The sequence below is a fragment of the Scatophagus argus genome, chromosome 6 (assembly GCF_020382885.2).
Source record: "Scatophagus argus isolate fScaArg1 chromosome 6, fScaArg1.pri, whole genome shotgun sequence".
Lineage (NCBI taxonomy): Eukaryota > Metazoa > Chordata > Actinopteri > Scatophagidae > Scatophagus > Scatophagus argus.
In genome coordinates, this window is record NC_058498.1 from 2454196 (window position 1) to 2478767 (window position 24572).

Genomic DNA, 24572 nt, shown 5'->3' on the forward strand with positions numbered 1-24572 from the left:
GTTTTTTGGGGACAGCCGTGGCCTAGAGGTTGGAGAAGCGGCTTGTGATCGGAGGGTCACCGTTTCCATTCCCCCACCGGACGGGCAGGAAAAGTTTTGGTGTGGTGGAGTGATTAATGCGAAAAATGTCCCCACCCCTCCATTGGCCGGCTGATGTGCCCTTGAGCAAGGCACTTAACCCCCCAGTATGTTCCCCGGGCGCTTGATGCAGCCCACTGCTCCTGTGTGTGTTTCACTGCATGTAATTTGCTGGGTGTTGCATGTGTGTGTTCAACTAAGGATGGGTCAAATGCGAATTCAGTGTGTGTATGTAAAAATATATATACTGTCAATAAAGCTGATTCTCTTCTCTCTCTTCTCTTGTGGCAACAGTTTGTTGAAGGCCCTTTTCTATTCCAGCATGACTGTGCCCCAGTGCACAAAGCAAAGCTCCATAAAGACATGGTTGGATGAGTTTGGTGTGGAAGAACTTGACTGGCCCACACAGAGCCCTGACCTCAACCCCATCCAACACCTTTGGGATGAACTGGAACGGAGATTGTGAGCCAGGCCTTTTGGTCCAACATCAGTGTGTGACCTCACAAATGCTCTACTGCATGAATGGGCACAAATTCCCACAGAAACACTCCAACATGTTGTGGAAAGCCTTCACAGAAGAGTGGAAGCTGTTAGAGCTGCAAAGGGGGGATTAACTGCACACCAGAATACAATACAACCTAAATCCCCATTGGTGTAATGATGTCTCAGTACTTTTGTCTATATAGTGCATGTTACATACGACCAGTGGTGAGACATTGGCTTTGAGGAAAGGACATGAGGAAGAGCTGGAGGTAGCAGAGCTGAAGATGTTGAGGTTTTCTTTGGGCACGACCAAGATGGATAGGAATCCAGACTGAGATGCTTCGGACATGTTCAGAGGAAGGATAGTGAATATCTTGGTCGAAGGATGTTGAGGTTACAGCTGCCAGACAGGACGTCTAGAGGAAGACCAAAGAGGAGGTTTATGGATGTAGCAAAGGAGGACATGAAGGTAGTTGGTGTGAGGGAAGAGGAGACAGAGAATATGGCGAGATGGAAGCCAATGATTCGCTGTGGCATTCCCTGAAAGGAACAGCCAAAAAGAAAAGAAGAAGACATACGGCGTTTACGAGCTGCTGTAGCTGCTGGTAGGCTACCATCTTTACATTCGGTTTATCTCTTATGAAAACATGGAGTTTATGTTAAAGCACTTGGGATTTTTTGTTTTGGTTTTGTTTGTGCTGTGGTGTTGCATTGGTTATCGAGTATTGGTATCAACTACTACATTTCTGGTATCGGGACATCCCCACTAGAAATTTAAAGAGATGTTTGTGGCTGCTGTAGAGACATGAATGGTCCTTTAGGGAGGTGAATTCAAAGTGCCAATATTAAGGCTGTAAATCAGTTGATAGCAGCATCCACATGATACATAAAGTAGGAGATTAACAGAAGGCGACCAGTTGCATCAAAGGCCTGGAGCCTGTGGGGAATCGATCAGTGGTCTCTCACTAAAAGCCACGTCTCATGGTCCCATTATGGGTAACCGCATCTCTTTTTATTGTGATGGATAAATCAGTTGTGGTCCCACGGGCAGCTTCTGTCCAAGCACGACAACAGACTCACGACACACTTTTTGTTATTATTTATCATCATCAGGCTTCATGCCGCCAACTTCTTCTAGCACAATTTTTCAATCACATGCTTCCCCTTTCACGTGTCAACTTCGCTCCTGTCACATGTCTCAGCTGTCTTGGCTGAAGTATAAAGGATAACATGAAAATATAAATCGCTGAGGGAGAGATGATTTTGAAGCGGCAAATGAGGCGGCTTTAACCTTTCCAGAGATATGTTATGCAGATGGAACGCTAGCCAGCCGCCCCTTTTGCGAATACTTCCCATGACAGTCAGGGGAGTAACATGCTCATCATGCTGGATGTACATCAGGGTCCCACCGGTGCTGATGACATACAAATCTCAAAGAATATCCGAAGATCACCACATCCACACTGCTGCGACTCCAGAGACATTCAGCCACACAAACCCCTGTAAAAACAACTGTATTCAGCCAGCATGTGCGCTTTAATGACACATTTATGAGCACTAATGCTGATAAGACACTGAAAGAGCATATAGATATGAAAGTCATAATTCTCACAGGGTTTCCGGGAGGACAATAAAAGCCTTTCTTCTCAAGGGACAAGAGGAACTTATTAAAATTAATCTTAATTTAATAAAAATGGACTCAGAACAGAATGGAGATGCGCATAAAAGCTTTAATACATGTGTGACCTTTAATACAAATGGTTTATTAAAAGTAAAGAGGCAGAAGAAGAAAGAGATCCATTCAGAGTTAATATATATATATATATATATATATATGTGTGTGTGTTTATACATAAAATGTGAGACTATGTAAAATAAATAGACCAGTCTAAATTCAGGTCAGAAAAAATAAATTCACAATGAAAAAGAAACCAAAAATCCCCTGACTCCATAAACCAGATAAAACAGAATGAGAAAGTTTTCTCCTGAACCACCAGTAAAACTTTTACTGTCCACAGAAGCAAAGTCAGACTCCAACTCAGATATGAATCTCAGAATCTGTCAGGAAGACACCTGGAGTTTGTTCCCCTCCCAGACTGGATAAAAGTGTCGTTTATTGATGTTATATGGGTGTAGTATTTCAGTGTGTGCCAGAAGATGTTTGTCTTCCCCCACTGTGCATCATGTGATCAGATTCTCACAGCGATCGTATCCGAACGCTCCATGACGTTTATGTACGTTAACGTGCAGATGCATAACTTTATTGCCTGGAATGTCGGCGGCTTCAGCCAACACCTACTGACATTTATTTTGTGTTGATTTTACTATTTTATGGGGATTTGAGCATGTCTCCCTTTTAGTTCTTATTACTATTCTTTCAATTTCAATTCAGTTCAGACCTTTTAATTAAACAGGACAGGGTCATTGAGAGCAAGTTCAAGCTGTTTTTCTTCCTTCATCTATTTTGAGAGAAAACAATCGCACAATTGTGCTTTCATTTTCTCATGCTTTGATTATCGTGATGGTCTTCAAATGTGCATAATTCAATAAATGTTTTTGAGACTACTTCAGATCACTGTTAAAGCCACCCACGGCCTGGACCCAGCTTGTGTCGGACTGCCCTTCAGCACACACGCACTTTGCAAAACACTTTGTATTTACTGGTTCAGATAAAGAAGGACATTAATACATTTTACAATTCTCATTATTTTATTGACAGCAAGATAACTGTGTATCACTGCATCAGGGACAGCATACCTCCAGACTGTGTGCACATCCAGTGAAAAGCATCTCTTTCTCAGAGCAACCAGACTAGAAATGTCATGTTGTCTCTGACGTGGAAAAGGTCTGCTGCTTTGGGCTCTGTGGGTTTTATTATGCAGACATTATCTTCTTTCAAAACCCTGGAGTAGTTCAGCTATGCTGCCCAGACAAACACAGTCCTCCCCTTTATGTAAACACACACATGCAGGCTCTGTACTTTTTTCGCATAATGATGAATATGCTTGAAAATGCTGCGCATGTTGGATTGAAAGGATGCTGCTTTATTGAGTTGCAGGGTCGTATATTAAGACAAGGCTGCTCAGCTCGCTGTGCCCTCGGGTACATAAAAGAACCCAACTCATCACAGAGCACCGCACAGCTGTCCTAACTAGTGTAGAGGTCATGCATAGAGCTGATCGCAGCGAGATGAGGGGGAAACGCGGTGGACAGCAGGATCAAACGCATCCACAACGAAGACAAATATCTGCTGAGGCGTCGTTTGAAAAAAAGATGAGACGGAAGGAATTTGGAGACTCGAGCTTTAATGTGAAAAGCCTGGGTGTGTATTCAAGTCACGTTAAGTTGTAGTGCAGGCAGTGCTCAAGATGAGGCTGGCGTGACACTGAAGCACACTTCAAAGCCGACAAGGCAGCGTTTTGTTGTACCGTAAGTGAAACAGACGTTTCACATCCCAGCAAGGTTGTGAGTCTGACTGTGCGCCTTTGAAGTGCGCAAACCAGTTCGTTTGCTGCTCGTGTTTCACCCCAATAGAACAAATTCAGCAGTGAAATTTGTATCTGCAGCAGGTGAGCTGTGGATAAACGGGGTTCAATGTGTTTGAGGGCATACGCAGAGAAAGAATCGTTTTTATTATTGTGTGAGAAGAATCAAGTCAGAGGGAACACAAACTGACATTTTACTGTTAAACGCAAATTCACTGTTTGTGTGGAGCATCACAAGTTGAGGCGAAGATGCATCCAAGCCTGCGTTTTGTGTACATGTGGATACTGGAGAAAGATGTCTTTGAGATCATTCAGGGTCAAACACACACACACACACACACACACACACACACACACACACATACTGTTGTCTTTCCATCTCATTTAGGGTTATTACATAATGTTATGACCCTGAGTCATAATTTGAATGCTGTTGTTGTTCTCCTTCCTGCCTGGAGGTGGTGCTGTTTTTCCTGCTGTGTTTCTCTTGCCTTGTTATCGAGCTGCAGGAAGCGACTGCTGATTGGAGGGGAGACTAATGGCACCTCCTTTAAAACGGCTGTCCACGTCAGCTGACGTGACCCTGATGATCCTGACTTCTGCTGTACTGAAGAGTGATGTTTGTCGCAGCAGATCATTTAGAGCTTTCTCCTTATGTAAATATTGTAAATAGTCCTGATCCAAACAAGCAGTCAAAGTATCTGTAAGGGTGGGAAGCCCTTTTGTGTAATTCTGCTTTTCTCCTGTTTTAGTCAGGGAGTTTATTTAAGCTGATTGTATTTTCTTTTATTTGTGAGCAAGCCTGTTTGGGTTATTTTCTTGGTTTTGGACGGCACTCTGCTGTGGCACTGCTCATCCTTGGGAGCTGGGAAAAAGGAGAATCAGTTTTAATGCTACGCTCAGGTTTCCACAGACAGAGCGTAACAGCAGTTTTACATTCATTTCCTGGGGACTCACCCTAAGCCTTACTCTAACTTTTACCTCTACTTAACTTTAGAGCCTTCAGCCTATAATTTAACGATTTCCATTATGGGAACCTTTGTCCCCATAAGGAATTAGAGTCCCCACAAAGTGAGTGTGCTGACAAGCAAACCAACAGAACCGGAAACATGACCTCCTCGGTGGAGGTTATGAATGATTTGAAGGTCAGAAGACGTCACCATCATCTGCGAGGTCTCAATGATAAAAATAAGGATGAAGATAGAAGTAAAAGAATCAAATCATCCAAATAAAACCTGATCAGTGTGATTATTACTGATGGAATATTGCTGACAGCAGCTTCAATGACTCCAATCACAGCAGCAAAGAGCCGAGTTGAGGAGGTTCAAACTAAGATTGGAATTGTGTTCTCTGAAGCATGCAAAAGCCAAAAGAGACACTAGGTGGCAGAATCTCCATTCATATGGAGTAAATTCTCTTCCAAAGAGATCCCAACACTGTATACATACTGTGTATTTAATTCAGTTTACTGTGGGCTGGACACACTGTCCATTGCTACCCCAGAGTTTCAACTGGCAGATCTTTTCATTCACGTTACAAACTCATAATAATATTACAACAGATTCAGATTAAACAACTGATTTGAAGGTTAAAAGATGATGTGACCAGTTCTCACTGTAATCCAGTTGAGAGCTGACAGGTTCAGATCTCCTCCCCCAGAGGAGAGAGCTGGACTCTGAAGCTCGGGGACCTGAGCCTGATCAGACTGCTGGATGTCAGCAGAGGCTCCTCTGGACCTGAAAAGCTGTGGACGAGAACAGCCTCAGAGGAGTCTCCAGGCGGCCCAGTGGTTCTTTACTGAACAACAGAACCAGTGCTGTGAAAATAAGATAAAAATAAAATAATCAAATTCCAAATAAAACCTGCTCAGTTTCGGGTGGCACGGTGGTGCAGTGGTTAGCACTGTCGCCTCATAGCAAGAGGGTTGCAGGTTAGAATCCCGGTCTGGGCCCTTCTATGTGGAGTTTGCATGTTCTCCCTGTGCCTGCGTGGGTTTTCTCCGGGTTCTCCGGGTTCCTCCCACAATACCAAAAACATGCACATTAGGTTAATTGGCTACTCTAAATTGCCCCTAGGTGTGAGTGTGAGAGTGTGTGGTTGTCTGTCTGTCTGAGTGTTGGCCCTGCGATTGGCTGGCGACCAGTCCAGGGTGAACCCCGCCTCTCGGCCGTAGTCAGCTGGGATAGGCTCCAGCTCACCCGCGACCCTGACGGATAAGCGGTGTAGAAAATGGATGGATGGACCTGCTCAGTTTCATTAATAATGGTGAAATAATATCACTGAGAGCAGCAGGTGGAGCAGCAGGTGGAGCTGAGGCAATCTTCAGTGACTCATGTTCATAGAAACCTGTTCAGTCACTGGTGGCACACCCACAGAGGAACCAGAACTCACATCGGTACACGATAAAACGTCAGGTGTGAGGAAGAAGGAGGGACAAGGACATCTATAGTGGGACAGCCTATGGGAGGCGGTTATGTAACAGAGAGGTCTGGAGTCCAAGGGCCGCCATAAATCAGAGGTGTTTATCGTGTATCAGTGGTTGCCAAGACAACACTATGAGGCCCTGTGATGGGTGGAGACAAGACGTAATCTACACGGCATATAGCACAGACGCACCTTTCCACACACGACGTGTTTCAGAAGAAAAACTTCTGTTGAATGAATGAACGATTTTATTTTTGGTCACATACATCACAATGCATAATACACTTTAATAATTCACATCAAAACCAAAAAAGGAGTAGTAATAGTAACATTAACAGTAGTAACATTAGCTCTGGCTTTATGTCTTCCAAAAATAAACAAACCCCTTAAATTATAATGCCCATCTTGGATTTTTGTTTATAGCGCGAAATGGTATTTCCAAGGTTTTCAAGGTTTTCAAGGTCCCTAAATTTATTGGAGTATTGGATTCCTTGAAAAGATTATTAGCATGTTCACAATATGAAGCTTTGTTAATGATTCAGGTTAAAGTTTAAATATTGAATTGTTTTACCAACATTTCCCCAAATTTCTGCACAATATGACATGTATGGTCCCACAATTCCAGAAACATGCACTTTAGGTTAACTGGCTTCTATACGTTGAGTGTGTGTGGTTGTGTGTCTTTGTGTAGTAGTAGTAGAGCAGATGGATGGAAGGGTGGATCGATGAATGGATGGGTGGGTGGATGGATGGACTGATGGACGGGTGGATTTCCTTCAGGAGACAAAGTGAAAACAAACACCGTGTGCAGAATAAAAATCCAGACCTAACAGAATGATTCCTGAGTTTGTGTGATGTTTCTGAACTGAGGGGGTCTTTGGTGTTTAACGGACTCTGAGTGCTCTGAGTGTTTGGAGCTGACACGAAAACGCGCAGCATTTTGATTGTGAAACCGGAAGAGCAAAGTAAACGTTAACATTCCAGCGTTCATTCTTCTCTGGGCGCCGCCACCATCACGCAGCCGCGTCCCACCCACAGTCTGCGCTCGCAGGGTTGGCTATAAATGAGCCGCGGTGGTAAACACGACCCCTCTTCCCCTTCCGGACGTCGCGGGGCTTTTCCTGTCGTCTTTCCCTTTTTACTTTCACTCTTCAGCGGGTGGAGTGTGTGCGAGCGGAGCGGGCTTCTGTTTTTGCGGGACGAAGAGCAGGTAAAGTAACGATGCAGCTTTCAGGCCTGTGACAGACCCGCACCGCACGGCACCGCACGGCACGCACACGCACTGTATCATGTAGCTTCTCCTGACACGCGTGGTGCCTGGACTTCAAAGCAGCTAGTTTGTTATTTAGAGCTCGACGTGTGCGGGTTTTACTTCCGGTTATCTGAAGTTTATGCAGATCAGTCGGAGACTTGTGGAAAATATAAACATTTCAGGCTGTATTTCATTTCACTTTATATGCAAATGCGTTCAGAAGATTTCAGTCTTCAGACAGATTTAAGGGTAAAATAAGTCTTGTTTTAATCTGCTGCGGGTAAAAAGGCAACACTGAACCTTTCGTACGTGTTATTGGTGTACTGATTTGTTTATGAGTTTATCAGTAGTTTGTCTTGCAGGAGCACAGTTTTCCTTTGTAAGTTCACATTCAGTTACCCACACAGTTTAAATCACGTTCGTTCTTACTGTGATGTTTAACTTCATTTTAAGGTATGAAATGCAGATGTTCTCTTTCAGGTCAATGGGAAATGTATTTAGGTCACTTGCATTTCCGTTTGCGTTAAAATCTGTCTGAAGTGTATTTTGCATGATGTAATTATACACTAATGTAGTTGCTATCTGCTCATTCCAGGAAAACGTCCTGAGTCATGGCCGCCATCAGCAGCTCTAACACGGCTTTTGCCTTGGAGCTGCTCCGCACTCTGAGCCAAGCCAACCCCACCGGGAACATCTTCGTCTCCCCGCTGAGCATCAGCTCAGCCCTGGCTATGGTTTACCTGGGCGCTAAAGGAGACACAGCTGCTCAGATGGCAAAGGTCACGTGCACCTCACCCGTCCATCACCTGATGTCTCCGCCTAGCTTGTAGCGGGGTTATAAAGTAACATACGTTATGATATGCTGTCATCCTGGTCTGTTTGCGTAAGGCATGAGCTCTACTGGTGCAGGTGTGTCTTCAGACAGATGAGGTCTAATGACACCTGTACTTTGATCTCATAAAAGGCCTCTGAAACAAGTGATGTGTTGTTCACTTAAAGGAGGAAGCTTGTAGAAACCGGCAGTTCCACATCAAGTTGCGCTTTCCAATTGATAAAACCTGTTTTGCTTTTGAAAGAGTACAGTAAATCCACACAGATCTGTCCTCTGTTTTAGTTTGATTAAAGCACTTACGGTGTATAGTCAAAGACATGAGACCAGTTTGTTTAAGTCTTTCCCCAACAGTTTGCAGTAATCTTCTGCTATGACAGCCTCTGCTCTTGTAGGAAGGCTTTTCACCTGGTTTTAAAAACCTCTCCAGCTGCAAGAGCATTAAATTGGCCTTAGCTACCTTAAATGGAACTAAAGAGCATAACTCAAACCATGGAAACAGCTCTAGATATAAAGTACATAAAGGTATGTGGGCGTGCCTGTCTGCATATTTATGGCCTTACAATATAAAGCGTTAGCATGTAGATTAACTACATCAGAACAACAATGGAGCATGGCTCCATAACAGTGTCAGGTTGAATAAGGTGTGTTGTTCCAACGCAGGCCCTCTCATTCAGCTCTGGTGAAGGCGTCCACGCAGACTTCGAGACTCTCAATGCCGACATCAACTCACCACATGCATCATACATCCTGAAACTGGCCAATCGCCTTTATGGGGAAAATACTGCCAACTTCCTGCCGGTGAGCTTTCAGTTCCCACTCACAGCAGATGACACAGGTAATTACACCGAATCGGTAACTGTTTGACTGAACTGATGTTATGCAGGAGTTCCTCCAAGCCACTCAGAAGTACTACCACGCAGACCTGAAGGCTGTTGATTTCGTCGGGTCTCCAGAGGCGTGCAGAGGGGAGATCAACAGCTGGGTTGAGCAGCAGACAGAAAGTGAGCGTTTACATCCTGACCGGACACAAAATCTTCCTTACATTCACCAGCTTGTAAAGCAGTCATGCGATAGCTCTGAACCAGTGCTGCTGAATCAGTGGTTGCTTTGTGTCTGTATTTCCTTTTAGATAAGATTAAAGATCTTCTGAAGCCAGGAACAGTCAGTACTATGACAAGACTGGCTCTGGTTAACGCCATCTACTTCAAGGGAAACTGGAACAGCCGCTTTGATGTGGCCAACACCAAAGAGATGCCCTTTAAAGTCAACAAGGTGACTCGGCTAGGAGGGTTTAAACTTAGACTGTTCGACTCGTCTGAAAGCAAGAAAACACTCAGAAAACAGTCGAATCTATAAGATTAATCTATTATATTAAATGGTGTCCAAAAAATTTTTGTGCACATTACAAAAAACGTTTGGACCCTTAAAGCCCCTGACGAGCTGCACAGACGGGCCAATACCTGTCGTGCTCGCTGTAGCGCCTCTTGGCAGCGTCTGAGTCCGACTTCTGCTTCCTGTCTTTGATGGAATTCATTCAGCCAAACCGTTCACTGATATAACAACGCAGCGTTCGCCTGGCGTGGCATCACGAAACTGTTTGTGCTGATTGTGAAGTTTGCACATGTGGAGAGACAACATGTTTGAAACGGTTGAACTCAGCCAGATGTGCAGCTGAACATTTTCAGAAACTAAACACAGACTCTCCAACATGATTCAGTAACTCTGAGTTTCTGTGGTTCTTGCACATCAGAATGACACGAGGCCGGTCCAGTTGATGTACCAGATGAAGAAGCTGCCCTACATTTACATTCAGGAGCACGAACTGCAGATCCTGGAGCTGCCGTACGTGAACGAGGAGCTCAGCATGTTCATCTTGCTGCCCCAGGAGTCGACAGACGGCTCTGACCCTCTGCTGAAGGTACAACATCTGGAAACTACAACCGCCTAACCAAAAGCAGTTTTTATGATGCACTTTTTTTTCATTTCGTAAAGGAGGTTTCTTGTGAACGGTCAGAAGTTACATTTACATTCAGTGTTACTCACCAAAACGAGGTCTAACAAATGTGTCGAAGGCATTAGCTTCCTCACAAAAGATTTGCATGGTTGATCTTTAAAGGATTTTAAATCTTGCATTGTTTACTAGCTTGCAGTCCCTTCTTTGTTCCAGCTGGAGAACGAGCTAACACGGGAGAAGCTGGACGAATGGACCAACAGGGAATACATGGATGTCCACTCAGAAATCTTTGTTCACCTGCCCAGATTCAAGCTGGAGGAGGACTACGAGCTGAACGAGCCTCTGGCCAAACTGGGCATGACAGACGTGTTCTGTGCTGCGAAGGCCGATTTGTCTGGCATGAACGGTAATGCAGGACTCTTCCTGTCTACGGTGGCCCACAAGGCCTTTGTGGAGGTGAACGAGGAGGGGACGGAGGCGGCTGCAGCCACGGCAGGCATGGTAGCTTTCTGTATGCTGAGGGAGGAACACTTCACAGCAGACCACCCCTTCCTCTTCTTCATCAGGCACAACAAGACCAAGTCCATCCTCTTCCTTGGCAGGTTTTCGTCTCCTTAGGCGACAGAACCAGCAGAGGAAGACCCTGGACCAGCTCAAATGAAATATGCAAAATCCTTGAAGTAATGTAAGATGTGGAAAAGGTCTGCTGCTTTGGGCTCTGTGGGTTTTATTATGCAGACATTATCTTCTTTCAAAACCCTGGAGTAGTTCAGCTATGCTGCCCAGACAAACACAGTCCTCCCCTTTATGTAAACACACACATGCAGGCTCTGTACTTTTTTCGCATAATGATGAATATGCTTGAAAATGCTGCGCATGTTGGATTGAAAGGATGCTGCTTTATTGAGTTGCAGGGTCGTATATTAAGACAAGGCTGCTCAGCTCGCTGTGCCCTCGGGTACATAAAAGAACCCAACTCATCACAGAGCACCGCACAGCTGTCCTAACTAGTGTAGAGGTCATGCATAGAGCTGATCGCAGCGAGATGAGGGGGAAACGCGGTGGACAGCAGGATCAAACGCATCCACAACGAAGACAAATATCTGCTGAGGCGTCGTTTGAAAAAAAGATGAGACGGAAGGAATTTGGAGACTCGAGCTTTAATGTGAAAAGCCTGGGTGTGTATTCAAGTCACGTTAAGTTGTAGTGCAGGCAGTGCTCAAGATGAGGCTGGCGTGACACTGAAGCACACTTCAAAGCCGACAAGGCAGCGTTTTGTTGTACCGTAAGTGAAACAGACGTTTCACATCCCAGCAAGGTTGTGAGTCTGACTGTGCGCCTTTGAAGTGCGCAAACCAGTTCGTTTGCTGCTCGTGTTTCACCCCAATAGAACAAATTCAGCAGTGAAATTTGTATCTGCAGCAGGTGAGCTGTGGATAAACGGGGTTCAATGTGTTTGAGGGCATACGCAGAGAAAGAATCGTTTTTATTATTGTGTGAGAAGAATCAAGTCAGAGGGAACACAAACTGACATTTTACTGTTAAACGCAAATTCACTGTTTGTGTGGAGCATCACAAGTTGAGGCGAAGATGCATCCAAGCCTGCGTTTTGTGTACATGTGGATACTGGAGAAAGATGTCTTTGAGATCATTCAGGGTCAAACACACACACACACACACACACACACACACACACACACACACATACTGTTGTCTTTCCATCTCATTTAGGGTTATTACATAATGTTATGACCCTGAGTCATAATTTGAATGCTGTTGTTGTTCTCCTTCCTGCCTGGAGGTGGTGCTGTTTTTCCTGCTGTGTTTCTCTTGCCTTGTTATCGAGCTGCAGGAAGCGACTGCTGATTGGAGGGGAGACTAATGGCACCTCCTTTAAAACGGCTGTCCACGTCAGCTGACGTGACCCTGATGATCCTGACTTCTGCTGTACTGAAGAGTGATGTTTGTCGCAGCAGATCATTTAGAGCTTTCTCCTTATGTAAATATTGTAAATAGTCCTGATCCAAACAAGCAGTCAAAGTATCTGTAAGGGTGGGAAGCCCTTTTGTGTAATTCTGCTTTTCTCCTGTTTTAGTCAGGGAGTTTATTTAAGCTGATTGTATTTTCTTTTATTTGTGAGCAAGCCTGTTTGGGTTATTTTCTTGGTTTTGGACGGCACTCTGCTGTGGCACTGCTCATCCTTGGGAGCTGGGAAAAAGGAGAATCAGTTTTAATGCTACGCTCAGGTTTCCACAGACAGAGCGTAACAGCAGTTTTACATTCATTTCCTGGGGACTCACCCTAAGCCTTACTCTAACTTTTACCTCTACTTAACTTTAGAGCCTTCAGCCTATAATTTAACGATTTCCATTATGGGAACCTTTGTCCCCATAAGGAATTAGAGTCCCCACAAAGTGAGTGTGCTGACAAGCAAACCAACAGAACCGGAAACATGACCTCCTCGGTGGAGGTTATGAATGATTTGAAGGTCAGAAGACGTCACCATCATCTGCGAGGTCTCAATGATAAAAATAAGGATGAAGATAGAAGTAAAAGAATCAAATCATCCAAATAAAACCTGATCAGTGTGATTATTACTGATGGAATATTGCTGACAGCAGCTTCAATGACTCCAATCACAGCAGCAAAGAGCCGAGTTGAGGAGGTTCAAACTAAGATTGGAATTGTGTTCTCTGAAGCATGCAAAAGCCAAAAGAGACACTAGGTGGCAGAATCTCCATTCGTATGGAGTAAATTCTCTTCCAAAGAGATCCCAACACTGTATACATACTGTGTATTTAATTCAGTTTACTGTGGGCTGGACACACTGTCCATTGCTACCCCAGAGTTTCAACTGGCAGATCTTTTCATTCACGTTACAAACTCATAATAATATTACAACAGATTCAGATTAAACAACTGATTTGAAGGTTAAAAGATGATGTGACCAGTTCTCACTGTAATCCAGTTGAGAGCTGACAGGTTCAGATCTCCTCCCCCAGAGGAGAGAGCTGGACTCTGAAGCTCGGGGACCTGAGCCTGATCAGACTGCTGGATGTCAGCAGAGGCTCCTCTGGACCTGAAAAGCTGTGGACGAGAACAGCCTCAGAGGAGTCTCCAGGCGGCCCAGTGGTTCTTTACTGAACAACAGAACCAGTGCTGTGAAAATAAGATAAAAATAAAATAATCAAATTCCAAATAAAACCTGCTCAGTTTCGGGTGGCACGGTGGTGCAGTGGTTAGCACTGTCGCCTCATAGCAAGAGGGTTGCAGGTTAGAATCCCGGTCTGGGCCCTTCTATGTGGAGTTTGCATGTTCTCCCTGTGCCTGCGTGGGTTTTCTCCGGGTTCTCCGGGTTCCTCCCACAATACCAAAAACATGCACATTAGGTTAATTGGCTACTCTAAATTGCCCCTAGGTGTGAGTGTGAGAGTGTGTGGTTGTCTGTCTGTCTGAGTGTTGGCCCTGCGATTGGCTGGCGACCAGTCCAGGGTGAACCCCGCCTCTCGGCCGTAGTCAGCTGGGATAGGCTCCAGCTCACCCGCGACCCTGACGGATAAGCGGTGTAGAAAATGGATGGATGGACCTGCTCAGTTTCATTAATAATGGTGAAATAATATCACTGAGAGCAGCAGGTGGAGCAGCAGGTGGAGCTGAGGCAATCTTCAGTGACTCATGTTCATAGAAACCTGTTCAGTCACTGGTGGCACACCCACAGAGGAACCAGAACTCACATCGGTACACGATAAAACGTCAGGTGTGAGGAAGAAGGAGGGACAAGGACATCTATAGTGGGACAGCCTATGGGAGGCGGTTATGTAACAGAGAGGTCTGGAGTCCAAGGGCCGCCATAAATCAGAGGTGTTTATCGTGTATCAGTGGTTGCCAAGACAACACTATGAGGCCCTGTGATGGGTGGAGACAAGACGTAATCTACACGGCATATAGCACAGACGCACCTTTCCACACACGACGTGTTTCAGAAGAAAAACTTCTGTTGAATGAATGAACGATTTTATTTTTGGTCACATACATCACAATGCATAATACACTTTAATAATTCACATCAAAACCAAAAAAGGAGTAGTAATAGTAACATTAACAGTAGTAACATTAGCTCTGGCTTTATGTCTTCCAAAAATAAACAAACCCCTTAAATTATAATGCCCATCTTGGATTTTTGTTTATAGCGCGAAATGGTATTTCCAAGGTTTTCAAGGTTTTCAAGGTCCCTAAATTTATTGGAGTATTGGATTCCTTGAAAAGATTATTAGCATGTTCACAATATGAAGCTTTGTTAATGATTCAGGTTAAAGTTTAAATATTGAATTGTTTTACCAACATTTCCCCAAATTTCTGCACAATATGACATGTATGGTCCCACAATTCCAGAAACATGCACTTTAGGTTAACTGGCTTCTATACGTTGAGTGTGTGTGGTTGTGTGTCTTTGTGTAGTAGTAGTAGAGCAGATGGATGGAAGGGTGGATCGATGAATGGATGGGTGGGTGGATGGATGGACTGATGGACGGGTGGATTTCCTTCAGGAGACAAAGTGAAAACAAACACCGTGTGCAGAATAAAAATCCAGACCTAACAGAATGATTCCTGAGTTTGTGTGATGTTTCTGAACTGAGGGGGTCTTTGGTGTTTAACGGACTCTGAGTGCTCTGAGTGTTTGGAGCTGACACGAAAACGCGCAGCATTTTGATTGTGAAACCGGAAGAGCAAAGTAAACGTTAACATTCCAGCGTTCATTCTTCTCTGGGCGCCGCCACCATCACGCAGCCGCGTCCCACCCACAGTCTGCGCTCGCAGGGTTGGCTATAAATGAGCCGCGGTGGTAAACACGACCCCTCTTCCCCTTCCGGACGTCGCGGGGCTTTTCCTGTCGTCTTTCCCTTTTTACTTTCACTCTTCAGCGGGTGGAGTGTGTGCGAGCGGAGCGGGCTTCTGTTTTTGCGGGACGAAGAGCAGGTAAAGTAACGATGCAGCTTTCAGGCCTGTGACAGACCCGCACCGCACGGCACCGCACGGCACGCACACGCACTGTATCATGTAGCTTCTCCTGACACGCGTGGTGCCTGGACTTCAAAGCAGCTAGTTTGTTATTTAGAGCTCGACGTGTGCGGGTTTTACTTCCGGTTATCTGAAGTTTATGCAGATCAGTCGGAGACTTGTGGAAAATATAAACATTTCAGGCTGTATTTCATTTCACTTTATATGCAAATGCGTTCAGAAGATTTCAGTCTTCAGACAGATTTAAGGGTAAAATAAGTCTTGTTTTAATCTGCTGCGGGTAAAAAGGCAACACTGAACCTTTCGTACGTGTTATTGGTGTACTGATTTGTTTATGAGTTTATCAGTAGTTTGTCTTGCAGGAGCACAGTTTTCCTTTGTAAGTTCACATTCAGTTACCCACACAGTTTAAATCACGTTCGTTCTTACTGTGATGTTTAACTTCATTTTAAGGTATGAAATGCAGATGTTCTCTTTCAGGTCAATGGGAAATGTATTTAGGTCACTTGCATTTCCGTTTGCGTTAAAATCTGTCTGAAGTGTATTTTGCATGATGTAATTATACACTAATGTAGTTGCTATCTGCTCATTCCAGGAAAACGTCCTGAGTCATGGCCGCCATCAGCAGCTCTAACACGGCTTTTGCCTTGGAGCTGCTCCGCACTCTGAGCCAAGCCAACCCCACCGGGAACATCTTCGTCTCCCCGCTGAGCATCAGCTCAGCCCTGGCTATGGTTTACCTGGGCGCTAAAGGAGACACAGCTGCTCAGATGGCAAAGGTCACGTGCACCTCACCCGTCCATCACCTGATGTCTCCGCCTAGCTTGTAGCGGGGTTATAAAGTAACATACGTTATGATATGCTGTCATCCTGGTCTGTTTGCGTAAGGCATGAGCTCTACTGGTGCAGGTGTGTCTTCAGACAGATGAGGTCTAATGACACCTGTACTTTGATCTCATAAAAGGCCTCTGAAACAAGTGATGTGTTGTTCACTTAAAGGAGGAAGCTTGTAGAAACCGGCAGTTCCACATCAAGTTGCGCTTTCCAATTGATAAAACCTGTTTTGCTTTTGAAAGAGTACAGTAAATCCACACAGATCTGTCCTCTGTTTTAGTTTGATTAAAGCACTTACGGTGTATAGTCAAAGACATGAGACCAGTTTGTTTAAGTCTTTCCCCAACAGTTTGCAGTAATCTTCTGCTATGACAGCCTCTGCTCTTGTAGGAAGGCTTTTCACCTGGTTTTAAAAACCTCTCCAGCTGCAAGAGCATTAAATTGGCCTTAGCTACCTTAAATGGAACTAAAGAGCATAACTCAAACCATGGAAACAGCTCTAGATATAAAGTACATAAAGGTATGTGGGCGTGCCTGTCTGCATATTTATGGCCTTACAATATAAAGCGTTAGCATGTAGATTAACTACATCAGAACAACAATGGAGCATGGCTCCATAACAGTGTCAGGTTGAATAAGGTGTGTTGTTCCAACGCAGGCCCTCTCATTCAGCTCTGGTGAAGGCGTCCACGCAGACTTCGAGACTCTCAATGCCGACATCAACTCACCACATGCATCATACATCCTGAAACTGGCCAATCGCCTTTATGGGGAAAATACTGCCAACTTCCTGCCGGTGAGCTTTCAGTTCCCACTCACAGCAGATGACACAGGTAATTACACCGAATCGGTAACTGTTTGACTGAACTGATGTTATGCAGGAGTTCCTCCAAGCCACTCAGAAGTACTACCACGCAGACCTGAAGGCTGTTGATTTCGTCGGGTCTCCAGAGGCGTGCAGAGGGGAGATCAACAGCTGGGTTGAGCAGCAGACAGAAAGTGAGCGTTTACATCCTGACCGGACACAAAATCTTCCTTACATTCACCAGCTTGTAAAGCAGTCATGCGATAGCTCTGAACCAGTGCTGCTGAATCAGTGGTTGCTTTGTGTCTGTATTTCCTTTTAGATAAGATTAAAGATCTTCTGAAGCCAGGAACAGTCAGTACTATGACAAGACTGGCTCTGGTTAACGCCATCTACTTCAAGGGAAACTGGAACAGCCGCTTTGATGTGGCCAACACCAAAGAGATGCCCTTTAAAGTCAACAAGGTGACTCGGCTAGGAGGGTTTAAACTTAGACTGTTCGACTCGTCTGAAAGCAAGAAAACACTCAGAAAACAGTCGAATCTATAAGATTAATCTATTATATTAAATGGTGTCCAAAAAATTTTTGTGCACATTACAAAAAACGTTTGGACCCTTAAAGCCCCTGACGAGCTGCACAGACGGGCCAATACCTGTCGTGCTCGCTGTAGCGCCTCTTGGCAGCGTCTGAGTCCGACTTCTGCTTCCTGTCTTTGATGGAATTCATTCAGCCAAACCGTTCACTGATATAACAACGCAGCGTTCGCCTGGCGTGGCATCACGAAACTGTTTGTGCTGATTGTGAAGTTTGCACATGTGGAGAGACAACATGTTTGAAACGGTTGAACTCAGCCAGATGTGCAGCTGAACATTTTCAGAAACTAAACACAGACTCTCCAACATGATTCAGTAACTCTGAGTTTCTGTGGTTCTTGCACATCAGAATGACACGAGGCCGGTCCAGTTGATGTACCAGATGAAGAAGCTGCCCTACATTTACATTCAGGAGCACGAACTGCAGATCCTGGAGCTGCCGTACGTGAACGAGGAGCTCAGCATGTTCATCTTGCTGCCCCAGGAGTCGACAGACGGCTCTGACCCTCTGCTGAAGGTACAACATCTGGAAACTACAACCGCCTAACCAAAAGCAGTTTTTATGATGCACTTTTTTTTCATTTCGTAAAGGAGGTTTCTTGTGAACGGTCAGAAGTTACATTTACATTCAGTGTTACTCACCAAAACGAGGTCTAACAAATGTGTCGAAGGCATTAGCTTCCTCACAAAAGATTTGCATGGTTGATCTTTAAAGGATTTTAAATCTTGCATTGTTTACTAGCTTGCAGTCCCTTCTTTGTTCCAGCTGGAGAACGAGCTAACACGGGAGAAGCTGGACGAATGGACCAACAGGGAATACATGGATGTCCACTCAGAAATCTTTGTTCACCTGCCCAGATTCAAGCTGGAGGAGGACTACGAGCTGAACGAGCCTCTGGCCAAACTGGGCATGACAGACGTGTTCTGTGCTGCGAAGGCCGATTTGTCTGGCATGAACGGTAATGCAGGACTCTTCCTGTCTACGGTGGCCCACAAGGCCTTTGTGGAGGTGAACGAGGAGGGGACGGAGGCGGCTGCAGCCACGGCAGGCATGGTAGCTTTCTGTATGCTGAGGGAGGAACACTTCACAGCAGACCACCCCTTCCTCTTCTTCATCAGGCACAACAAGACCAAGTCCATCCTCTTCCTTGGCAGGTTTTCGTCTCCTTAGGCGACAGAACCAGCAGAGGAAGACCCTGGACCAGCTCAAATGAAATATGCAAAATCCTTGAAGTGAAGATTTTCTTTTCTGTGATACTTTGTAGATCTAAGACCTGTATTTTTTTTGTCTGCTTTTGCACTGAAATCATATAGCTCTTCAAGCAATTAACGCGTGAGTGTGTTTGGTTGAATAAATAGGTATTATAATACTGGAATGACCTCCACTGAGCGGTCTGTGTAAGTGAAAAATAAAGCAACAGGCTTTTAGGTTTTTGAGTGAGTGTTTTCATTCAGAGTGGTCTGTGGGTCTTCTAAAGGACCCAGGACAAGCCCTTGGAAGTCAAGGTTCAAGACACATTTCAAAGCCTCGGTCCACAAAATGATACCTCTGCACGTTTACATGCAAGGTGGAAGGAGGTAACGCTAAGGTCCTTGTAGCATGAGTCAAGTACTTGCACTTAAGTATTTCAAATTTTTGCTGCTTTATACTTTATGCTTTATAAAGAAACTAAAGAAATGAGGATCTAGTATTACAGATTAAGGTACCCCACTGTGTATGAAGTAGTTAGAATTAGAATTTTACCAGATGCAAGACATTAATGTACCAATAATTATAATCTAGTATCATAAATATTCTGAAATGACTTTTACTTTTGGCACTTTATATCTGTGTACTTTAACTTAAGTAAGATTTTGAATGCAGGACTTTTACTTGTAACTGATGCCTGATTACTGATGCTTTTACTTAAGCGAAAGCGTAATTCTCCTTCTGTCCACTAAGGGGCGACAAAAACAATATTGTGTTTCTGAGACATAATGTGACACAACATACTGTATACAGTTGGCCTGCCTATAGCAATAAAACAAATATTGCTCCACCATCCAGATCAGACAATGACCAAATTAACAACAAGAAAAACACGTTCTTCAAGAACAAGTTATTGATTGTTAAAAAGTCCAGCGAGTTCAGTGCCTCCAGTGTTCTGCTTTAGAGAATGCACATAAATCTACATATGCTCTTGAATTACAACTTTAATAATATTACCCAGTAAAATATCTGAACGAGGGAACATTGTTTATTGTTTTAGATTCACTGTTCTGATGTTGATGTTGCTGTAAGGGCGGACAAAAAACAAAATTTGTGCTCAGAAAAATCTTGAACTTTAATTACCAGTTCGGAAGTTGTCCCTACCTTATATATAAAAGTAAAGGTTAGAAAGCGTATCGAAATACTAGGAGGCCCACAATCACTAGGAGAAACTTTAGATTTCGCTTTGTTATTATGTAATAACGTTGTGTTAAACATTATAAACGTTAAAACACATCAGAGTATCTGAGCCTAAAAGACTAAACTGTTCGTCAACGATACTTTATTTTGAAGGCTTTGACCGGAAGTCGGCTTGTACATTCTAACTTGACGCCGGCTTCTTTCCTCCTGTTTGTGTACTTTCCAGCTAACGGGTGAGAAACAGCTTCTCTGCGTGTTTGTTTAGCTCAAAGTCGTTCATCGCGCCAGCCCGTCCCGCGCGGGCAGCGGAAACACTGTCATACGACTTAGTGACGATATAGTTGCCACATTCAGCTTTAGTTGTCTTAAAACTATGTTAATGTAACACTCCCTGAAAGGAATGAACGTGATAGCGGTTACCTGCTAGCTTACATCAACTTTGGCTAATCACGTTAGCGTGTCGCGCTGGCTTTGCACAGTGCTGCACAGACTGGTCACCTGTAATGACCGGCGGGTACCAACAGACACGGTGGTTTGGGGATGCCGTTATAACACATTGCTCGAAAATACGCCATCTAAGTTAGCTACAGTAAGTTAGATAGTGTCAGTTCAGTGAGTTTGGCTTGATGTAGTTTGCTGTCAGAAGCTCCTCTCTGTTCCCTAATCTCTTGAATCACTTTCTGCATAGAAATGCAAATAATCAATGGGTTGCGAGATTGAGTGTTCCCTGGTTGTTTAGCTAGGTATTAAAAGTCTAACTGATCTGAACTGCTAAATGACGTGGCACCAACCTGAGCCTTCAGCAAACAGCTGCAACACACCCACCTGTGTGTGGTGGTCAAGCTCATATCACCTGTTCCTTTCTGTAATCAAATGTGTCCTTCCTGTCTTACATGAACACTCATGTCTGGATTTGCTTGTATTATGCTCACTCCTCATGAAGTAGATTTTCTGTCTTGCTGTTCTAGATGAGCTGTCAGGGTGATCACACAGCTCCACTGAGGGTGTTGGTGACAGGAGGGTCGGGCCTGGTGGGCAGGGCCATACAGCATGTGGTCAAAGAGGAGGGGGGAGCCAAGGAGGGCGAAGAATGGATCTTCCTCTCCTCCAAAGAAGCCAATCTCATGTGAGAGCGCGTTTCTTCTAGCTGCTGCTAATACACAACCGCCAGCCGTGGAGGGAGTAGTAAGATCCTTAGCACAGTAAAATTACACCATTACAGGCTCAAGCCCTGCATTGAATATGTTACTGAAGTAACATGCAGGAAAGTGTAGTTAAAGTACAGTGAAGTACAGTACAGAAAAATGTCCCCCTGTGACTGTTTTGCTTTCATATATTAGATTATTTGGACTCATGCATTAATGTTAAACAGGATTTTACTGTTGGAGTTGGTTGACATGGAGCTCGTTGTGGGCGGTTTTGCATTAAACTCCAACTAATGATTATTTTCATTCTGGATTAATCTGCTGGTTAATTTCTACATTGATTGATTGGTTGGTTGGTTTGTTAAAATTCAGAAAATAATGAAAAATGCCATCACAACTGATGTGAAAAATGACTACATGTTTATCAAAATAGATGCAGATTATCAGTTAACTGACCAGGTGTTTCAGTTGTACTTGTACGAATGTTTAGTTTGCCAGTTAAATGTAGTGGAGTTAAAAACACAAGTGTCTCTGAAATGTAGTGGAGGCCAAAGGATACCAAAAGACAACACCCACCCGATCCACAGCCTGTTCATCCTGCTGCCATGTGGTAAAAGGTGCAGAAGTATCCGCAGCAGTACCAGCAGACTGTAGACCAGTGTTTTTCTCCCCAGGCTGTGAGACTCCTGAACTTATCCTCCACATTATTTACTACTACTAGCTTCAGTAGTTTGTGTTCTGGGGAACTGTACAACGAGCCTCTTGTGCTGCATAATGACAGTTAAATTCATCTTGAATCCTGAGTAGAAGTAGAAAGTGGCCTGAGAAGAATATACTCCAGTAAAGTACAAGTACCTCTCTTCAGGAACATGGAGGAGACGCGGGCGGTGTTTGAAAAACATCGGCCAACCCACGTCATTCATCTGGCTGCTATGGTTGGAGGGCTTTTCAAGAACATGAAGTACAACCTGGACTTTTGGGTACGAGGAAGTTTTACCTCTGCTATCACTGCAGTTAAACCAGCACCAATGTTAGTTTCTGATTTGTGTTTCTCTTGCCGTTGTTGTCTCCTCCAGCGAAACAATATCTACATCAATGATAACGTGCTGCAGGCAGCACATGAAGTTGGTGCTGTCAAGGTTGTTTCCTGCTTGTCCACGTGCATCTTTCCCGATAAGACCACCTACCCCATTGATGAGACCATGGTAAAAGGCTGCCATGTGTGTGCGGTTAGGTTGCGTGTGTCTGTACATTCAGAAATGGTGACGCAACTTTTCTTCTTTGCCCAAGATCCATAACGGCCCCCCGCATGAGTCGAACTTCGGTTACGCCTACGCGAAGAGGATGATTGATGTGCATAACAGGTAGGAAGTGAGCCGTTGCCTAGTTAATTCACAGTAACACTTGAATAAGAATGTGTGCGACACTGTAAACTGTGTGTTTCACAGGGCGTACTTCCAGCAGCACGGGCATTGCTTTACATCTGTGATTCCCACTAATGTCTTCGGTCCCCATGACAACTTTAGCATTGAGGACGGACACGTGCTGCCAGGACTCATACACAAAGTGTACATTGCTCATAGTAAGTCACATTCATAAGGGGGCAGGGATGCACACGTCTGGTTTTTCTGGTTTTTCTCTTCTAACTCAGGATTTTGGACAATGTTAGAGGAGACTTTTATGCATTCTGTGTGGGTTTCTGCAGATTTTAATTATTTTGTTGCATAAAATTGATGAAGTTGTGTTGTTACTGTGACTAAAATGATAAACCGTACTTACCGTATTTTCTGGACTATAGAACGCACCTGAGATTTATCCGAAACCCACCAAATAAAAAAAAAATAAGACTAGTAGCAGCACTGATACTAGGCCCCTGTGCTGGACCAGTGGTGTGTAGTGGGGATGCACCATATAAATGCTGTTCTCGTTTGTGGTTGTGATTAGAGGAGGAGAAGCCCCTGGTGGTCTGGGGCTCCGGCACTCCCAGAAGACAGTTCATTTACTCTTTGGACCTGGCTCGTCTCTTCCTCTGGGTCTTGAGAGAGTATTCAGAGGTCGATCCAATCATTCTCTCTGGTGAGTCCTCATTCACAGTGTAGTTAATAGCCAAGGCTGAATTTAAATGTATTGTAACATCTGCATCGTGTCCACTGGCTCCAGTTGGAGAGGAAGATGAAGTGTCCATCAGAGAAGCGGCAGAAGCAGTTGTCCAAGCGCTGGACTTTAAAGGAGAAGTGGTGGCATCCTTTTAATTCCTGGACCAGAATCCGATGTTGGAGAGCTGCAGCAATCGGGTGCTTAGTTGATCCAAAGGAAATTAGAACTGCCAACTATTGCGATAATCGACTAACTGTTTCTGTCGTTTGTCCGAGCAAATTCTCACTGTACTGTAAGTCACTATTCAAAATATTTCTAATCATCTGGAGAGTTTCCTTGACCTTTGACCTCTAGTTTGACACCAGTAAATCAGATGGCCAGTTCAAAAAGACAGCAAGCAATGCGAAGCTGCGCCGCTACCTGCCAGACTTCACCTTCACACCCTTCAAACAAGGTGGGACTGACTTATTGTGTGTGTGTGTGTGTGTGTGTGTGTGTGTGTGTGTGTGTGTGCATGGCTGTGATTGGTTTACGTCTGCCGTCGGTATTCACTCGTTCTTCTCACTCACAGCTTTAAAGGAAACCTGCGATTGGTTTGTTGCCAACTATGACTCAGCCCGGAAGTGAAACCTCTGCTGAACAAGTCCATTCTGTTAGAGGAGGAGGTGGTGGTGAGGGCGGAGGTAGAGAACAAGACGTTTCTGCACCAACTGAATGAAGTCTGTTTGATTCGGTCGCTCAGTGAGCTGGACTGAACTTCTTGCTTTGAATTCAAGTCTGCAACATCACCCAGTGTGATGAAGACTTGTTTCTCCTTAGACATACTGTAAATGTAGCCACTGTATTCTACTGCCTGCATGTAGACTTTCTTTCACTGTTGTAGTGTTATTTGAAGAGGTCAATTAACAATTCAATCTTAAAAACCCCGGTGCTGGCACGATTTGATAATGGTGTGGTTCAGATCTTTTCCAGCACTTCGAACATTTCACACCAAATTACCTCCATTCTTGAAGGGTTTGGGGCTTGAAGTTAAAATGGATCTGATCTTGATTCACTTATTTAATGAACAAAAAGACTGTTATTATACGTGCTGTTTAACTGGTGGCACTGAGCAAAATAAATGTTTTATACCTGCAGTACGTCTGCCTGAATATTTAAAGGGGAGATTTCCGATCATTTTG

At 44.3% G+C, this 24572-nt stretch overlaps 3 protein-coding genes across 6 annotated transcripts; all 3 read left to right on the plus strand.

The window, feature by feature from the left end:
* Window positions 1-7458: 7458 nt before the first annotated feature.
* Window positions 7459-11209, plus strand: LOC124060174 (leukocyte elastase inhibitor-like). Its single transcript, XM_046390796.1, has 7 exons — window positions 7459-7680; window positions 8318-8501; window positions 9215-9352; window positions 9438-9555; window positions 9684-9826; window positions 10305-10472; window positions 10722-11209. The coding sequence occupies exons 2-7, from the start codon at window positions 8334-8336 to the stop codon at window positions 11124-11126; spliced, it is 1140 nt and encodes a 379-aa protein (XP_046246752.1). The 5' UTR covers window positions 7459-7680; window positions 8318-8333; the 3' UTR covers window positions 11127-11209.
* A 4054-nt stretch (window positions 11210-15263) lies between these two features.
* Window positions 15264-19197, plus strand: LOC124060173 (leukocyte elastase inhibitor-like). Its single transcript, XM_046390795.1, has 7 exons — window positions 15264-15485; window positions 16123-16306; window positions 17020-17157; window positions 17243-17360; window positions 17489-17631; window positions 18110-18277; window positions 18527-19197. The coding sequence occupies exons 2-7, from the start codon at window positions 16139-16141 to the stop codon at window positions 18929-18931; spliced, it is 1140 nt and encodes a 379-aa protein (XP_046246751.1). The 5' UTR covers window positions 15264-15485; window positions 16123-16138; the 3' UTR covers window positions 18932-19197.
* A 1094-nt stretch (window positions 19198-20291) lies between these two features.
* LOC124060176 (GDP-L-fucose synthase-like) lies at window positions 20292-24527 on the plus strand. Of its 4 annotated transcripts, XM_046390799.1 has the most exons (11): window positions 20292-20382; window positions 21118-21275; window positions 22160-22274; window positions 22371-22499; window positions 22585-22658; window positions 22743-22876; window positions 23239-23370; window positions 23455-23534; window positions 23746-23845; window positions 23963-24041; window positions 24428-24527. In XM_046390799.1, the coding sequence occupies exons 2-10, from the start codon at window positions 21118-21120 to the stop codon at window positions 24016-24018; spliced, it is 978 nt and encodes a 325-aa protein (XP_046246755.1). In that variant the 5' UTR covers window positions 20292-20382; the 3' UTR covers window positions 24019-24041; window positions 24428-24527. The 4 variants fall into 4 exon arrangements, with proteins under 4 accessions (XP_046246755.1, XP_046246753.1, XP_046246754.1 ...); XM_046390797.1 differs by having other exon boundaries at window positions 23963-24527; XM_046390798.1 differs by lacking the exon at window positions 20292-20382 and adding an exon at window positions 20403-20738 and having other exon boundaries at window positions 23963-24527.
* Window positions 24528-24572: the final 45 nt, after the last annotated feature.

Excerpts from the sequence above, each read along its gene's own strand:
- LOC124060174 (XM_046390796.1), top strand. The coding sequence starts at position 8,334 with ATGGCCGCCATCAGCAGCTCTAACACGGCTTTTGCCTTGGAGCTGCTC. Across the intron at positions 9,556-9,683 it reads GGTTGAGCAGCAGACAGAAA|ATAAGATTAAAGATCTTCTG; the intron begins GTGAGCGTTTAC and ends ATTTCCTTTTAG. Across the intron at positions 10,473-10,721 it reads GCTCTGACCCTCTGCTGAAG|CTGGAGAACGAGCTAACACG; the intron begins GTACAACATCTG and ends TCTTTGTTCCAG.
- LOC124060173 (XM_046390795.1), top strand. The coding sequence starts at position 16,139 with ATGGCCGCCATCAGCAGCTCTAACACGGCTTTTGCCTTGGAGCTGCTC. Across the intron at positions 17,361-17,488 it reads GGTTGAGCAGCAGACAGAAA|ATAAGATTAAAGATCTTCTG; the intron begins GTGAGCGTTTAC and ends ATTTCCTTTTAG. Across the intron at positions 17,632-18,109 it reads TGCCCTTTAAAGTCAACAAG|AATGACACGAGGCCGGTCCA; the intron begins GTGACTCGGCTA and ends CTTGCACATCAG.
- LOC124060176 (XM_046390797.1), top strand. The coding sequence starts at position 21,118 with ATGAGCTGTCAGGGTGATCACACAGCTCCACTGAGGGTGTTGGTGACA. Across the intron at positions 21,276-22,159 it reads TCCAAAGAAGCCAATCTCAT|GAACATGGAGGAGACGCGGG; the intron begins GTGAGAGCGCGT and ends ACCTCTCTTCAG. Across the intron at positions 23,371-23,454 it reads CGATCCAATCATTCTCTCTG|TTGGAGAGGAAGATGAAGTG; the intron begins GTGAGTCCTCAT and ends CACTGGCTCCAG.